Source organism: Eublepharis macularius, chromosome 18 (genome assembly GCF_028583425.1).
Source record: "Eublepharis macularius isolate TG4126 chromosome 18, MPM_Emac_v1.0, whole genome shotgun sequence".
Classification (NCBI taxonomy): domain Eukaryota; kingdom Metazoa; phylum Chordata; class Lepidosauria; order Squamata; family Eublepharidae; genus Eublepharis; species Eublepharis macularius.
Window position 1 is genome coordinate 32,245,580 of NC_072807.1, and position 18,689 is coordinate 32,264,268.

Sequence of the window (18,689 nt, forward strand, 5' to 3'; positions counted from 1 at the left end):
AAAGAAAAGTGTGTGTTTGTGGGGGGAGAATTAGTCTGCTCAAGTCCCTAGCAGTTTATAGCATACGTAAAGCAAGCACCGAGTCATTACTGACCCATGCGGGGGACGTCACATCACAATGTTTTCTTGGCAGACTTTTTATGGGGTGGTTTGCCATTGCCTTCCCCAGTCATCTATACTTTACCTCCAGGAAACTGGGTACTCATTTTACTGACCTTGGAAGGATGGAAGGCTGAGTCAGCCTTGAGCTGGCTACCTGAACCCGGCTTCCGCCAGGATCGAACTCAGGTCGTGAGCAGAGCTTGGGCTGCAGTACTGAGCTTACCACTCTGCACCATGGGGCTCTTGGGTTTATAGCATAATGGAGAGGAAAATGTGAATTGAGTGGTGGTGGTTAGATTATCTATTTATCCTTCCATGATTCTTCCTGGCCTCCCCTATGAGCTACTATAGTTTTTAACATTTATTTGTAGCTGACAATCTTTGCTAGGTTTTTTTTTTTAAAACATCAGTGTGGATTTGACCCTTATCCTACCACTCCACTGAGCAAAGTTTATTTATTTATTTAAATGTTCAAACTGGCTAAATATCTCTTTCCAAAATATCAATCCTCTTTCATGTTACTTAGATGTAATGCATTACCTTCCACTGAGATGATGAGCCGTTTTACCATCATTCCCCCTGAGAAACTTTATTGTACTTATTGAAAGGATCAAGTTGACTCAATTGCCCATATATCCTTTTTAGCTGCCCCTGTTATAATTCACTTCGCAATCAATATATTACTCCTTGGACTCAACGTCTACAAAATATTTCTGAACAACAGAAATGAAAGATTTTACTATCAAACAAGATAAAGTGTACGTGTGATCTAACCATACTTATCTATGCAGTTATAAATTACTTCTAAAATATTTTGACATATGGCTTGTAGGCTGTTAAGTTATGGGTAAAGGAAAGAAAAAATATTTATATTCCACCTTTCTTTTAGCTCAAGTTTGAAACTCTCCTCCAAACTAAGAAGGCTTCCTACACAGAAGCGGCTTGACTCCTCGGAGGATGGTTGGATCCACTTCCATTGTTCTTTTCAAAAAACAAATTGGGTCAAGTGGACCTTGTGAAATATATTTAGGTCTAAGATAACCAAGGAGTTCTTAATTTATCTGCAGGGACCACATTCTGCTATCAGGTGGATGGGTGGAGCTGGGAGTACAATCATTTTGGAAAGAGATCAGTTCCCGCTTCTCTTGTTTAATCAGAACATTTCCACTCCCAAATCAAACGGTGCAAAGGAGAAAGGAGAATAAACTAGCAATACCCGTACCTTATTATTTCAGATGGTATTTGAGTGGGGGCTTCAGATGAAAGCTGCAGCAGGCTACAGGGTCCATCTTGCAGAATCACAGTTCTTGCAAAACTGCTTTAAATCTGCCATAAAATGTGCTGCTAAAACCAGAAAGAACAGCTGTAAGAAAAATATACGGTAAGTATTTGTGTATAAGGAATAAAATCATTGATCTCACCACGTGGATCAATCAGGTTCAACAACATGTGCCAAAAATAGATAATTATGAGTTGGCCTGCCTTATATTTTTATCTTGCCATTCCTTCAAGGAGCTTCGAGTGCCGTGTTCCCTCTTCCCATGTGCCATCCATTCCTGGCAACAACCTTGTCGGGTATGTTAGGCTAAAAGAAAATGTCTGACCCAGTGATTGTTATGGCTCAATGACAAGGTGGGGAATTGAACTCTGGTTTCTCCATCGCAACTCTATGCCACTGTTTCACCTTGGCCGAAAAGCGTTTTTTTTTTATTCACATGCCTAAATGAATTTGTTCTCTTTCTTTGCAATTCTAAAAAAATGGGCCTGCAGTCAACCAAAGAATCTGGTTCCCCTTCACATTGTTATTTCTGCTCATGTCTCAATTGCTGTTTCAGTTTCATGTTCATAGGTACTTCTTTAAAATGTCCCTTTTCTTCAGTAATTGCATATTCTCTGTTGAAGGAATGCTACATGAGTTTTATTTGGCACTGTTTAAATTAACACAGTTCATGAGCTTAAAGCTCCATGCTGAATGCTTTCAAGTGCATACAGTTCACCTGTCAGGCACATGCTAATTAGGAAATTTCTAGGGGGGAAATCATCCTTTTTGTGAAATGGGTTGACAACGGTGTTCTGATGTCATTTTAATGGTCTCATGCTGCTTAAGCAATGCCCAGGAAATGGGAAAAAGTGTTTCAATGAACTGGCGCACCTATGTTCAACATTTGTCCTGGCTAGACCTGTCTGGTTAGTTTTATGTTAGAGAAAGCCAGTCATTTGGGCCAGTCACACACATTCTCCTGCTCCTCCTCAAACCTAACCCACCTAGGGTTGCCAGCCTCCAGGTAGTGGCTGGAGATCTCTCTGAATTACAACTGGTCTCCAGGCCACAGAGATCAGTTCACCTGGAGAAAATGGCTACTTTGGGGGGTGGACTCTATGGAATTATGCCATGCCAAGGTCCTTTTCCTCCACAAACCCCACTTTCTCCAGGTTTCACCCCCCAGATCTCCAAGAATTTCCCAACTTGGAGTTGGCAACCCTAAACCCACCTCTCAGGACTATGGAGAGGGCAGAAAAATATACCCTGTCCCAAGCTCTTTGGAGGAGGAGTAGAATGAAAAGTCTAACAATCACTTCTCTTATCTATCATTAGAAACTTGATTCCTAGCATAACAAAACTTGCAAAATAGGATCAGATACAGATAACAACAACAATTGCGCTTATATACTTCTCTTCTAGACAGATTAGTGCCCCACTCAGAGCAGTGAACAAGGTCAGTGTTATTATTATCCTCACAATACAGATGGTGCTGAGAGGAGTGGCTGACCCAAGGCTACCTACTGAGTTCGTGGCCATAGTGGAATCTGAACCAGCAGAGCGCTGATTCTTAGCCTAACCACTTAATCACTGTGATGTGAATGAATGTAATGGAACAGGATATTTTAAGGGCCTTTATTAACACTATGCAATTTATGAGTGATATGCAGCTAAAGCAAGGTAGAAGCACTAACAGATGCACAACATTTCTTAGAACACTGATACTTGAAACTAGGAGTCCTAAAGATGTGCCTGCAAAAATTGCAAGAGAAGAGAGACATGTTTACTATGGACGTTTGCTACTAGAAGAATGTATTTGCACCACCTACATAGACACATGATGGTAAGCTTAAAACCAGGGAAATATTCTTTTACTAATGGATGTATTTTACACAATAGATGTAGCCAGGATACTCACCCAAAGAAAAAGGGAAGGAGCAGGTGCAAAAGAAAGTTGAAAGCACCTGTTTATACATAGCAAAAAGGGAGAAAGAGCTCATAGAATTGGCTTAGATATGCAGAGCAATCCAGGGCAATGAATGAAGAGCACAGATAGTGAAAGTAAGTGACCTTTCGCATACTTGAGAGGGGGAAAGTATTTTGTCCCACAAAGCCTGCAGAAAGCAGCTTTAGCCTGCATGAAACAAAATGGAATATAAGTGTTAAGTCAGCAAAAGAGGAGAGGAACCCACTTCTAGCCTATAGGAAGAGAAGTGTGGATCGGAAGAAACATTCTTGGAAAAAGATATGACACGAGGTCATACCGATAAGTAAAGAAAGGTGGGAAATATTATAATTATGATAATGGCCAAGATCAATCTTCCAATGCCTCTTGATTGGAAGACTGATCTTGACCATTATGCTAGCAGATGAGGAGAACATTTCTGCACATCTGGGGGGAGTCCTTTAGAAGGTTCTCTGGAGAAGTGGCAGAGAAATCTCCCAAATTCCAGTCAATCCCAGGCTTGCACAAAAACCTTTCAGTTAATCCTCCACCCCAAAAAGGAGGAAGAGAAAATGCACATCAAATAGTGTCCAGAGATCTCACAAGACTGCTTTGAAAGATTCTACTTCTATTCCTTTGTAGGCAAGATTTTTGTGACAATATGAGCCACATTCTAATATGGCTCAGGGGTTGCATGTCCTTTGACAACCTCCCCTCTTTGGTTGCTCTCATGCACTTCACCCTGGTCACTTCTGCTTCCTTTTCATTCCACTAGCATGCTCTTATTTGGGAAACTAAGTAAGTTTGACGTACTTCTTCACACAGCCTATAACTCATTTATGGAACACATTGCCCATAAGATGTGGAGGTGGCCACTTGCTTTGATGGTTATACCCGAGGAATTAACATAGAATGTGTCAGTCATTGATTGTTAAACATAATGGCATCTGAACAAGATGGACCTTCAGTTTGATTCTAGCAAGATTCGCCTTCATCCTCACATGTGGCTTGATAGTTTAGCACTTCTGGAAAACCATAGCTGGTTGTTACATCTGAACTACAAATTCTACTTTGCTCTCTCCCTTATAAATCAAGATTCAAACTAACATTAAATGAGAGAACAGATCAAACTATAGTACTGGGAACTTTGGACATGGTGAAGGGAACTTGAATTTTTTATTTATTTGGAGTGTAGGTCCAGTTTGGTGTAGTGGTTAAGAGCAGCAGGACTCTAATCTGGAGAACCGGTTTGATTCCCTCCTCCTCCGCTTGAAGCCAACTGGGTGATTTTGTGTCAGTCACAGCTTCTAGGAGCTCTCACAGCCCCACCCACCTCACAGGGTGTTTGTTGTTGCCGGGATAATAACAACACACTTTGTAAACTGCTCTGAGTGGGTGTTAAGTTGCCCTGAAAGGCGGTGTATAAATTGAATATTATCATTGTTATTATTGGCAAATTGTGGTCTACTGTGAGGCTATTTAAATCACTGAACTATGGGAAGGGGACTCATGAGGAGGGCAAACCCGAGTTTATTCTAAGGTTTTTGAACCTTCTTGCAAAAGTAGCCAGCCTGTTGCCAGACTTCTGCTCCGAAACCTTTTCTTCTCAGGGGGGAAAAAAACTAGGAAGGAGTGATGGGGAAATGAAAATAGATGGACCAGCAGGAAAATAAAACAAAGGAAAGAAGAAAGGAACAGGAAAGTAGGGAAAATGAAAAAGAAAGCAAGCCAGGGAACAAGAAAAATGGAGGTGTCTTGAAAAGAAAGGGGGAACTGAAGGGCTGCTCCCCTCTTAAAATGATCATCTCTCTTCCCTAACCAATATTTGGGTACCCTAAAGAGGGGCTGCCTCTTCCCATTGTAATTCCACTGACTAGAATTTGCCCTCTGTGATGAAACAGTTTTTATAGAACCTGTTGCAGGTTCTGTTTCTATTCATTGTAAGGATGCACGTGAGATTGACAGCGGCTCCCAAACTGCTTAATTTCAGCAACCTTTTCTCCTCACTTGTTCAGTGGCTTTTGACAGCTACCAGGGCAGAGTTCTCCAGCTTGTGCAGCCTCAATTTGCCTAGGGCTGTGCTGGGGAGAGCATTTAACCCTACAACTGCCATTCAGATTTGTCGATTTGAAACCCTTGCTCTGCTATAAGCATTTTAAAGATTTCTTTAAAGGCGGGAAAGACATGTCAGTTTGGCTTGCAAGTTTAACAGCCAAGGAGACAGGGGAGGGAGGGAAAGACAGGGCTAGGCTTAACATGAGCGACTAATACAATTTATGGCAGAGAAGATCCATATTTAAGCAGAAACGGCAGCCTAGATGAGACAGCTTTTCAATTGAAGAGTTTCACATTAAACATCAATTTCCAGTTTAAGGGAAAGATTGCCCAGCCCTGAGCAGCAAATTGCCAACTGCTTTCCAATCAGAGGGCCCATTTTTCACTAAAACATGAAAGCTCCGGAGTCGTTGACTCTTGTTGGCTAAGGAAATTCAATATTGGGCAGAGAATTGGGTGGAATTACCAGGGAGTTTAGCCAGCATGACATCCGTCACCCCGGGGGCATGTTCAGCAAGGGAGACAGAAATCCAATGTGGTAATCTCAAAGCCTCTATTCCGCTATTTGTATCTTTTAATTCAGAGATTTGGATTTTCTGAACAGAAGCAGTCATGTATCCACGTTATTATTAGGATCATGCTAACTTTTCAAGTGTAATTCACTTTGGCTTTGTGAAAACAACTGCATGGAAGGTTCTTCCTCCATTCTTTGGTCGCAATGAATTGGGCCTGTGTCCACTGATAAACAATCTAGCTGATCCTGAGAAAGGGTAGTGGGCATAGCCCCAAATGGCTGCTGCTAAAGAGGAAGTCACTCTGACCTGGACGGTTCAGGTGAGCCTGATCTCGTCAGACCTCAGAAGCTAAGCAGGGCTGGCCTTGGCTAGGAATTGGATGGGAGACCTACGAAGACCAGGATTGCAGAGGCTGGCAATGGCAAACCACCTCTGTTGGCCTCTTGCCAGGAAAAACCCGCCAGGAGTTGCCATAAGTCAGTTATGACTTGAGGGCACTCTCCACCACCAACAAGGGAGCCAGCCTCAAAATGTCAGGGTGTGAGGGAAAGCATTAACAGTAGTAACTTTTCAACTTTTCAGGCAGAAGCTCTAACAGGATGCTTTTTAAAATGAACATATTGTTTAAATTGTCACACAGTGAAGACGATGTGCGGCAGTAGCTGTGCCTGATTATTGTGATCTCGAGGAATGAGCGGTGTGCCACTGTCCCTCTATCTTGTGCCCAGTTGCAGACCAGGCCTGAACATTCCTTTCTGCCAATGTAAAGTGCTTTTCTCTTAAAGATCTTGTTTTTCTCTCTAAGGTCCATTGGTCTAATCATAATGTCATGCTATAGCATTTAGGAGTTGATTAGCACCCGATACGAGAGTTTTAGGGAGGACAGTAGCACTCCATCTTGGACGCTTGCCCAAGGCACTGCTTGTCAGTTGGCCTTGCGTACATCATCTCTCTTTGAAGACATTTAGGAGAAAACTAGTACCAGGTGTAACTATGTACCTTTGTATCTATATAAGAAAGCTCCTCTTCTGATGAACCTCAGTTCAGGATGAACTGTGCGAAGCAGCACTGTGCAACCGGATAGAACCAGGGGTCCACCTGTTGTCGTATCCGGGGGTTCCCAATAGCAGTAAAGGGTCATAAACATAAGTTGAGTTCTGTATCTCTTCTTTGTTGCTTTTGCATGTATTCATTTCTTTCTCGTACCTTACTGGAGGCCCTGACCTGGATAGCCCAGGTGAGCCTGATTTCATGAGATCTCAGAAGCTAAGCCAGGTCGGCCTTGGATGGGAGACCTCCAACAATGACCAGGGTTGCAGAGGCAGGCAATGGCAAACCACCTGTTAGTCTCTTGCTATGAAAACTCCACTAGAGGTCACCATAAGTCAGCTATGACTCAGAGGCACTCCCCACCACCTTATTGGATTTAATAAATCTGCTTTCCTTCCACACTTATGTGTTTATTGTCTTCAAATCCAAAAGAATTACTTGCCCCCTTGGCAAAACACTGCCAGAGCCAACTTTTTATAAATCTGCAGAGCCAATCAGAAGCCCTGCTGGGTGAAAGACCCATCTGGCCCCACCCCTTTCTAAAACACTTGGTAGTCACCAAGAAAGGCTTTAGTGAGCACAGGGGTCTCATGGAGGACCCCTACCTTAGACAATGGGCCAGCGTTCCGGTGGGATGCTTCTTTTTTACAGAGGAATCACAACTGGAGTGCAAATACTTTGCATGTGTGTCTGTGCTTACTCTGCAGTAAGAGAACGACATTTACGGGCAGGTAATACCAGTACAAAAAAAAAAGCAGTAAGGTTTCCGGTTCAGTTCTGCGCATGGAGATTATGCATGCACTCGCCCTGAATCGAACACTGAGGACCTCCTCCTCACTCCATTCCAAACATACTGTTCATCTTTAAAAAGTGACAGACCTCTCAGTGCTTACCTGATTAGCTATTTGATCTGCACTTTTAAAAAAACCCTATTTTTGAGGGAGGGGGAAGCTTGGAGAACTGTTCTGGGAAGGGGAAAGGCAACTACCTTTTTGCCGTGCTTTTTACCTAAAAAACGAGAGGTTCTGGTACTCATGATGTTTGCCCATCAGCCAAAAGAGGTGCCGGTACCACAGAAAGGTACTCTGCATCAGTGCATACCACCCCCCCGGCTTTTCTATGATTGGCCGAAGGTCAGCCAATCATGACTGGGGCCAGCCACTTTCACTATAAACAGGAGGAACTGGTTTCTCTTTAACTCAAATGCTGGGATAGAAAACATACATCTCATCATTTCTCTTCTGCCATACGCTCATTGCACAGAAATGCCACGGAAGAATGCACTGGATATTTTCTGCCCACTCAATACAGCAGACAAAATATTCCCCCTCCCTTTTCAAGGTTTAAATTCTCATTTAAAAAACCAACAACCTAATTTTACTGCAATTCTGCCCCGTTCCTCCAGGTTTTTTGTCCTGTTATCAACTTCCCAGTTTACCCAACTGAAAGAATGACCCCTAAAGAAACATGGGAGATAATCAGTGGGATTATGTGCTTTAGGAAAGATTTAGGAGATTCAATCTGTTAACATTCACTCAGTTTATATTGTCCTTCAAGTGAAAATGATTTTTTTTAAAAGCAACAGTGCTTTTTCCTAATGTTCATGTCATCATGTGTACAGATCAGCAAATTTCAGGAATTCCTTTTTGTTAGCATCTATCTAACATGTTTCACTGCAGTTATTGCATAACTGTAACTTCTGATAACTGTAACTTCGATAGCATACCTGGAAAAAATTCTAGCTTTGCATTTGAGTAAATACAGTAACATTGATTCATTTAAGCTGTTTTAACTAGCCTCTGAATATGAAGACTGATCGCAGCTCCCAGATTGGAACAGAGCAAAGACAAATGACTGGTTTTATCCTAGATACCTTTTCAAACCACCACAGATACTACCTTTTCAAAACCAGAATGGAAGATTTATAGTGATTTTTTACTTTAAAAAATCTTGTAAAAATTCCGAGTCAAAAAGCAAGATTGCGCTTTGGTCACTGTGTAGGAAGTGGATCACGTCGACTTGGGCGAAAACTCCATCCAGTGTACATCATGAGGAAAAGGTTATCATTCAAAGGCAGCAGATATTCAACATGCCAACAAAGACCCCCTTCAGGACCTGTCTGAAAAGGGCTTGTTGCATAACAGCACAGCTGTTACAGCAGGCGCAGTGGTAACGGCTTTAAAAAATGCACCTGTGAACAGCCAGCACAGACTATTTAATCTGATGCACACTGGGTAATTTGACAGCTCGGAAGTTAGAATGTCAGCGTGGCTCTGAAACAGAAAACGGACACCACGTCTTTCCTGTACAAGTTGCAGGAGATTTTGGTACAAAGGCAGAGGAACATCGCTTTAACAGCATGTGGTGCATTGCTGAATACATACCAATTCGAGTCATGGATGCAGGGAGATAGACATGTAATCTGACAACACACATGTATGTAGGTGGGACATATAGGCAGGGAATTCAAATGCACCACTTCAGATTGGTGTTCTAAACCAGGAAGGTCCAGCCGGAGGCCTACAAGAGGGAACGTATTACCTCAGCTCCCATGCCAGATTAAAAAAAACGTGACTTCTTCCCAGGTAAGGGAGCTTGTGCTTGGTTCCCGAGAAAGGCTTGCACCTTGCACTGCTGCACCTTCTCGTGCTCTTCATCTGGCAGCAGGAAGGAACATCGGAGCCCAGGCGCACACACCACCTTACAGACACCTTCTGGGCAAGGAGAGGAAGCTGCGAGGACGAATTCTTCCATGCTTCTTTGGGCGAAATAGGAACCGGTCCCTGGTTGAGAACGGCTGTTTTCTTGGCCAAAAGACAGTACCAAAGTGGTGCTCTGTAAGTAATGCAGCAGCCGTCCTTGCTTGGAGAAACAGGAAGGTCCCCTCTGCGGCCCTCACAGGTGAATGTCGGACGTGTCTACAATGACGGACATTCAGGGGGAGCTGTGTGTGGGCCGGGGTGTTGAAATCACATTGTGAACTACTGACCAGCCCCTGCTGGAAAATTTGAAAAGGTTTTTTTTTTTTAAGTAAAAAGAGGAATCTGATAGTGTATAATCAGATTACTGAGTCACGAAATGTCTGCGTTGCCCAGTTCTGAGACTAAATTCCTAATTGTTATCTTATTTTGAAGAACTGCGTTAGCATGGAACATAACTTTGCAAAGGATTTCATCAAAAAGGAAGTTTGAAGTGGCAGCTCCTTGTGTGGACAAATTTGGTTTTGAACAGTATGTGTTTCAGTTTTGACTGCATGTGTAATATGTATAGACATTGATCTTAGTGTGCTTCTTAATGCATTTTTGCATTCCAGATGGAACACAGAGGATTTAAACTCTTCTATTTGTTTGCATCTTTGGGGCTAGAACTTTTGTTTGTGTGTGTGGAAGTGCAAGAAAAACAGCTTAAAAACACTGAAAGATGCCTCTAAATGAACTTTGGAAAGATGGAATTGGTATTTATATGAATGGATCCAATCAGACATTTTATCGATACTAAAACAGGGTAAGACATGGGAAAATAAGACGTTACTGATAAGGAAGAAATGGTCTAGATATATAAGATGGGTAAGAGGAGGAGAGACCAACCAAATTATATTAACGAAACTCCAAAGAGTGTGCTCATGGTTAAAGATATAAAGCAGATGATTCTTATGGTCGTTCCTCCTGGGGGGGTGGGGAGAAAAGGGGGAAAAACAAGTTTGTATCGGATGTATGGATTGTTAAATTTATTCTATATGTATATGTACATGAAGTATAGATTGTACGTGGAGGCAATATAAGGCATACATCAGTACAATAATTTTTTTTTTTAAAAAAAACTGAGTTACAAGATTATTAATGGGAAAAGGCCTATTAAAGACACAAACAGAAACAGTCACTGTTTTTTGTGTTTTATTTTTAAAAACAGGTGAATCCACTTTTTTAAATACATCATTGCACTTCAACAGGTACATACACCACAAGTTCATGCATCTACAGGTATGCACGGTATCAGAACCTTGCTATGTCTGCGTTTCTACAATCAGTCTTTGAAACAATATGAGTAATCACAGTGTCAAACTGAAACAAACCAGTTGCATAGAATATCACCATGCTGTTTACATCATCATTTTAAACAAAAAAAAGAAGTAAATTATAAAATTCTGCCTGAATTGAATGTACAAGAATGTGAACACATGAGTGCAAAAGGATTTGAGAAATTTACATGATTCAACGAAAAAAAATCACTTAAAAAGCAATCATAATATTTATAAACTAAAAAGTTCTTTTCCCTTTCTTTCTGTAGTTCATCTCCACCTACCGGACTATTCCAGGTCTTACAACCTTTGATTAAAGGACATCTAAGTCTTTCTATATAAGGTTAAGCCCTTAGGATAATTTCGATTTATATTATTCCACTTAAGTACGGAACATAATTCTTTCATCTTTCAGACACACAATATAAAGGAATGAATTTAGCAGCAGCTTATAAATCAAAGTGTTTACTTGTAGTTTGGTTTCCCCCCACCCTCCAAAATATAAATATATATATATACTGTATATTTTAGGTTTCGCTGTACTTTACAAAAGTGACCACTAGATGGCAGCAGTGCATCTCAGAGCTTTGCTAAATTTAAACAAATACCTTAAGTAAAAAAAAAATGCTGCATGCAAATCTTTTTTTTAATACTTAATATCTCAAGGTAAAAGTGGGTGGATGGGTGGGTAGGAAAGCAACATCCACAGCACATCAAAGCCCAAAATAGCTTACATCCTCTATGACTGAAGCATTATTAAATGTGTCGGCTAGGTCGGTCATCCTTGCGGGAATGGCTAAATAAGGCATGCTTTAGACAGTCGTTGCTCACTTGAAATAAAAAAACAGCAGATAGAAACTGGACTCTGAAAACCAAGCGATCCGACTATTCAGTTTAGCAGGTGATATTGCCGTCAGTCTCTCAAAACTTAAAGCTCTGAGGGGGAAAAAAAATGAAAACAGCCTGCGGTTACAAAGACCTCTGGAACAGACAAGGGGCACCCCCCCTATGATGTACAGAATGAAACATCAAAAACTAAGCTCTGTAAGGACCAGCGCCTCCTCAAAAATCAAGAATGACTGCAGATCTCTAAGAAGGCTGGTAAGACGAAGGCAAAGAAGATTCTGTAAATATAATCTTAAACGGGAGTTACTAGGGCTAAAAAAGGACTTTAACTCTGATAAACCAAAAGGGAAAAAAAAGAGCACCCAACGAAGGGTTGGAAAATGCTGCAGGAAAAATCATTATCAACCCATTCTAGTATCTTTTGGAAAATGGTAACTGAGGCTACAGGGTCAAGATGGAAGTTTATGTGCCACATCGCTCTATCCGTGCATGAACATTTTTGACAAGTTGTTTTTTGTTCCCAATTTTGTAAGCTCAAAGATACCAGGCATAGTGGTGGCTCCTAAGTGGCCTCCAGTTACCACCGGATTAAAATCTCATAAAGCCCCTGGTCCAAACTTATACCCAGCCAAGTTATTTAAGGCCCATCCAATGTGGTGGGCTAGGATTCTTGCTCCCATTTTCTCTACAATAAGTAATTCAGGAATTATGCCAGATTATTGGAGGAGGGCTACTATTGTTCCTATTTATAAGTAAGTTTTTCAGATTCAGAAAGCTATTGACCTATAAGCTTATTATCTGTAGCAAGGAAACCATGCTTCGTTCCTATATAATAAGCTAACTTCCTGGATTTATTCATCCAACATTTTGGGAACAGAACAAGCCGGGTTTCGTAAAGGACAATCCCCAGAGGAGCACTGTTTTGTTTTATGACCACTGGTGGAAAAATATGCCATGGTAAAACAGGGTACTATCTTTGCAGCATTTATGGATTTAAAACAGGCTTTGGATTCAATCTCAAGAAAGCAAATTTGGAAAAAATTAGAAAAATCCTCAATAGATAGGTTATATGGTTAATCCAATGACTATATTCCAACTCCTCAGACCAAGTGCTATCAGGAATTTTAAGACAGCTAACACAAGAAACGCCCCAAAACAAGGGTGTTAGGCAAGGATGCTTATTGGCCCCTCTTCTGTTCGATCTATAAATAACCTAGCTATTTTTTTAGCTCCCCATTTGTCACGTGCTCCTGCTTAGGTGGATCAAAAATACCACTAATGCAATACGTAGACAATACCCTGCTGCTTTCTTGCTCCTCAATAGGCCTTCTCATAAATTACTTAATGCCTTCTCTGAATATTGTCTAAATTAGGGGCATTTTATAAATACTCAGAAATCTAAAATCATGGTTTTTTTCAAAGCAAGAAATATTCCTGAATATAAATGGCAAGTTAACTGAAAGAAAATGGACCAAGTTAGACCATTCGATTACCCGGGTCTCATACTTCAAGCAAATCTATGCTGGAAATTACCTCTGGAAAATATTAAATACAAAGCAAAAATATCCAGCAATGCGTTAATTTGCTTTTTTCATACCTGGGGTGGGAATTGTATACCTGGACCAATTAAAGCGTTTAATGCTAAAGTAATTACCCAAATATTATCTGGTACTGGGGTTTTGACTGATGCAGTAGATGAAACAATTGATCAACTACTAACGCAATTTCGCCACAGAATATCAGGCATGCCAAACTGTGACTCTGGGGTATCCCTCAGAGCGGAACTAATCAGAAATCTTTGCAAGCTATAGTGTGGCAAAGAAAATTTCTGCTATATCGAAGGATATTTATGATCAACGAGGGGCTGCTAAGTTCTACTAGAAAGGATCCGTCGTCGACCTTTTGGAAAAAGATCACTGAAAATAGATTTCAATCGCTAGATTTTAGCCTAAATGTTGTATAATGAGACAAAAGAAATCAAGTTAGCTGTGACATCCTGGGATTTCAGTAATATACAGGAGAGAGCACGACACGCATGCTCAGTGGCAGCTCATAGCTTAAACACCTCCCATTCTATTCCACGATAATGGTGCCTAACAACAGAAGGGCGTTTATACTGGCTAGGCTAAATGCCTTTCCGTCTATGGTTACTGAGGGCCGCTCTGCTGGTATACCTTATTCGGACAGATGGTGTAAATGTGGAGATGGTCAAAGTGAAATTTTGGAACACGTTGTTTTGGGGAGGATCTGAGGAAGAAATATTTAGGGCAGTTTATGATTTATAAGCTATATCTTTCTTCGCAGAGATTAATTCAGATGTTATCAGACAGTGATAAAAGGCTGCAAAACTTTTGCTGGCAGTAACTAAATGTAAAAGGGGATAATAAAGGGGTTGTTTCAGTGTGAGGCTGCTTGCGGCCAGTTGGCCATTAAAGAAATATCATTAAAGTAACTAACGAACTAAGCTCTGCTTACCATCACCACCCTGCCCCCTCCAGTCAAGCTGATTTCTATGGGCATCTGGCTCAGTCAGGGGTGAAAGCCGTTTTTGAAGAAAGACTGTTCAGAAATGCTCCGCTGAGGAATATTACAAAAGTTTGGCAACATTCAAAAAAAGTTGTGGAAACCTCCTGAGGCCAAAGCATGGCTCGGTATGGAATCAAATATGGCTCTTAAAGAAGAGGAAAACCGTAAGGTATATTGGAAGTGAGATTCTAGAATAATCAGCACGTGAAAGGAATAGTAGGCAAAGATACCGATGGGACTCAAGGGCTTCTTATTTTATGGAAAGGAAAACCTCAGAGGCGAACAGTTGCCACAGATCCATGAACAGAAAGGCACAGATTTCTGCCAGTGCATTAAAACAATCACACAGGTATATTTCCTTGCATATTGTGAGATCCTGTGTGTGCCGCTTCCTAACAAAGATCGTGCACAAGAACCAGTACTGAGGCTACAGAAATATTATGGGTTAATGTGCCAATTGTCTCTAGTGTTAAGGGGTTGCATATTTCCAGTTAGGCAAATGGGCCGACTGACTCTTTGTCGATCTCGTTCTGAATTCTGACATCGTTTGGCTTAATTACAAAAGATCACCCACCCACCCCCCGCCACCTGAAGTTTCCCATCCCTCCCAGCTTTGTTGCGTATTATCAGGCCGATGCGACGCAGTCAGGCACGCCTCGGCAAACTCGACACCTAAGTCGGCAGAGGGATGCGCCACCTAGATAGTCTGCCCTTTGACAAAAACGAATTTCCTTGACAACCACAGCGGACGACATTACCGAGTTTTAGACTTACATAAGCGTTACTTTTAATTTGTGTTTCTCTGGCGTAGATTTTTGTCTTTGTGGTTGTTTGTGGAATTGGTTTTCCTTTAGAAGAAAGAGGCAAAGTTAAAAGCTATGAATAAGAAAAGCCATGCAAGTAAAATTCATACAAGAAAACATCTTGGAATACAAAGACTGTCATGAAGCGTGAAGGTTCAAAGCCTTGAACGTGCGCTAAGCTCCCTTATACCGAGACAGACTCTTCGTTTATCAAGATCAGTCCTGTCTACTCAGACAGGAAGTGGCTCTGTATGGTCTATATGCTCTCCCATCGCCTGCTATCTGTTCCTTTTAACTGGAGATACCAAAGATTGAATCTGGGAACCTTCTACAAACAAAGCAGATGCTCAACCATGGCCTCTCTCTTTCTGGACAAAACAGCTGCCAGGTTTCCACACTGGTCATCCTAATGATGGGCAAGGGAATCATTGATATTAATTTTTCATGCGCCAACAGTTTTGTGTTCAGGGCATTCAGAGCACTTATGCCATTAACCATGTTCAATTTGCAGCTGGAACACTTCCCTTACCGTCCAAGATGCTAGTTCAAGTTTAATGGCTCATTCCAAAACAAAAGATGCGGGTCACCCCTCCTCATCGGTTACCCTTAGAAAGACAGGCTTCAAAAGTAAAAAAAAGGACAAGCCCGCATTTCTAACAGCGTGCCCGTTTAAAAATCAACCTGAACTCAGATTACCAAATAATGCCTTACGGTGAGTCTTTTCAAACAGGTAGGTGAAACAAGTACATAGTTCTTGTGGTGGGGAGTTTCACAGGGTGGACGCAGGTCAGAAACCCCCTGCTGCGTGCCCTCCCAAGAGAAGGACTGTGGAGCAAGACCTCACCTGCTGAGCTGAGGGGATGGGAGATGCACATACAGGAGGCAACGACTCTTGGGTAACTCCCAGGACGTTTAGAGCATTTCAAATGAATGGAGAAGCCTAGCAAACAGCCAAGCCAGACTTCGTAAAGCCAGTGGCTGTGTATTCTCTGTAAGCCTTCCTAGTTGGTAAGAAAGGCCCTGGGATTCTGCAGCAGCTGATGTTCCTGATTTACCTTCCAGGTAGAGTGTGTCACAGGAGTCAAATGCCAAGGCCTTGCTCAGAGAGAACAGTACACAGTTGGCTCTTCAGGTTAAACCGGAAAAGAGCACACCAGGAGCCAAGAAGCAGTCCTGGGCTTTGCAGTCTCCTCAGAATCCAGTAACCTCTCAACACCAGCCATTCATAAGAAGAGTCCTGGTGGATCAGTCCAGTGATCCATCTAGTCCAGTGTCCTGTCTGAGGCTTTCCCCTGACGCTGTCTCCTGTCCCTGGGATTCAAAGCTTTCCAACACCATCTCCCCACTTTTGGGCTCCTCTTCAGCTAAGACTTCTGCTATTTTGACCACAAGGGGACTCTAACCCCTAGAACAATTTTCAAACTTTCTCGTGGAACCTTGGGTGCGTGTGTTCGTTAAGGATTCATGAAGACTTTTTATTTTATTTTACTGATAAGTTTAAAATCACATAAGTTTTGCGGGGGGGGGGGGGATTCAGGAAGATGAGTAATGGCACCTGAAGCACCTTTACTGACTGCTCTTGCGAAGCAGCAGACCTGCTGGATCAGACTACAGGCCAGATTCGTTCGGCATCCCGTTCCCAACATGGCAGAACAGCTGCACCCTGGAAACCCACAAGCAAGGCAGGAAGGCAGCTGCTCTCCTCTGCTGCCCCCCTCCAATAATTAGCATTATAATGTGCCACCCGAAATCCCAGGGCGTTCTTTGAGGATGCATCTGACTAAGAGAACTGTGGTTCTCAAAAGCTTATGCTACAGTAAAGTTGGTTAGTCTTAAAGGTGCTACTGGACTCTTTTCTACTTTGTGTGTTACGTACTGCAGTCTCCTTTTAATTAGAGAAATGGTAGGGATCAAAAGACCTGGGTTAATGCTCTACATGTACCAGGTGTGGGCTCTAGAGCAAGTTCCAGACCACTCAGCAAGGCACAGGAGGTACATGGTGGAAAACTGACTGCGAAAAGCATTCCCTGGGCGGGCGGAGGGTGGGGTTTGACAACTACTGCCTCAAATACCCGACCCAACAGACATCAATAAATACTTACATTGGCCCAGCTGGTTCATCATCTACAGAAGATGTTTCATTGAAGTCCAGTAAAAAGGGGAGAGAAGGAAAGAAGAAATTCTAGTTAGGTTCTGCAGGGTGGAAAATCTTTAGCTGGGCAGCAAGAACAACACCACAGTCTTATCTACAGCATTAAAATGTCATTCCGTTTGGTATTGCAAAAAAAAGAATCATGAAGTTATTTTTTTTCTGGATTTGAATTTTGATGACAAAAGTATGTTGTTCAAATGGTTTTAGTTAACACTTTGAATGCTCATCATGAAAAAAAACTGCAACTACAGTGGACAGATTGCCGCAACATGGTCACACTCGTTCCAAGTTCCAGTGGTTCAATCTTACGAGATGAAAAAGACAAACCAAACATTTCAGTTGTAAAATCCTGCTGTTCATTTCTAGAATTAACACGTACCGTTGAAACCTTTCTCTTAAAACATTGGTATACATGCAAAATCATATACCGCTCACTTCTTCCTAACAATTTTCACGCACTTTTTTGCTTGATGTCTGAAAAGAACATTTTGGGGAGGAGGAGGAAAGTGCGATTTCTGTTAACATTCAACAAAGCCAGTCCTCTGGCAGCAGTCAACTTTTGAGATTCCATGTATAAATACCACGTGATGGCGGGGAATTAAATTTTTTTTTTAGTAAAGTAGTGTGAAGGGGTTACACTGTTTTCACTATTCATGACTACCAACAGACTTCAGCTTGTTATGTAAGAGGACGAGAAGTTTGATCCAATTTTTTTTTGCAAATGGGAGAACAATTTGGCAAGAAGACTTTTCACACAAGTTTCCTTATGGCTACTGAAAAAGCACCCCCCCCCAAAAAAGTTGCGCGAAAATCTCTGCAGACCTAGTTTGTGCCATGGGATGTGTTTAATCATCATTTCCCGAAAGGCTAAATAAATGTGTTTTATTGTTCTAACATCTTTTTTTCCTTCTTTAATAGAAAAAAGAACTCAGCAGGATTCCACAAGGGGGCTTCGAGGCACACAAAGCAGTTATGGAAACTATAGTCTTAAATAACAGTGTAGGCGACCGCATGAGCACACACCAGGAGTAATGTCTATCGAAGTGGATCATTACTCCACCTGTACCTTCGAGGCAACGGATAAGCAAAGCCACTGCCAGCACAGTTAAACCAGAAGAGAGATTAAAAGGGGGGGAAAGAGTTCAAAATAAAGAGAGCTAACCACAAACCAACAGCTTTACGGCCAAAAAAAATAACACACTAGCGACACACCAGTGTCCACAAGATCTTGTTACTAACAGCAAAACTAATCGGAACAAGGTACAGAGAACCAGGACTGTTAAAGAAAGACTAGACATCAATGTGCTGTTTATACAATGGAGAGAAATACAAAGACACGTCAGATACTGAAAACATGAAGCACATTACAGCAAAACTGTCTCCCCTCAAAGATACGTCTTTTCAATCCCCCCGCCC

At 41.8% G+C, this 18,689-nt stretch overlaps 1 protein-coding gene across 2 annotated transcripts in view; it reads right to left on the reverse strand.

Annotated features, from left to right (window-relative positions):
* Window positions 1-10,804: 10,804 nt before the first annotated feature.
* NPTN (neuroplastin) overlaps window positions 10,805-18,689 on the reverse strand; it is a 47,608-nt gene continuing 39,723 nt past the window's right edge. For both annotated transcript variants that reach the window (XM_055002507.1, XM_055002506.1), the window contains 3 exons: window positions 17,224-17,245; window positions 15,093-15,166; window positions 10,805-11,882 (listed from right to left, as the gene is read on the reverse strand). In XM_055002507.1, coding sequence (XP_054858482.1) covers window positions 15,106-15,166; window positions 17,224-17,245 — 83 coding nt within the window. In that variant the 3' untranslated portion in view covers window positions 10,805-11,882; window positions 15,093-15,105. The remainder of the gene's footprint in view (window positions 11,883-15,092; window positions 15,167-17,223; window positions 17,246-18,689) is intronic.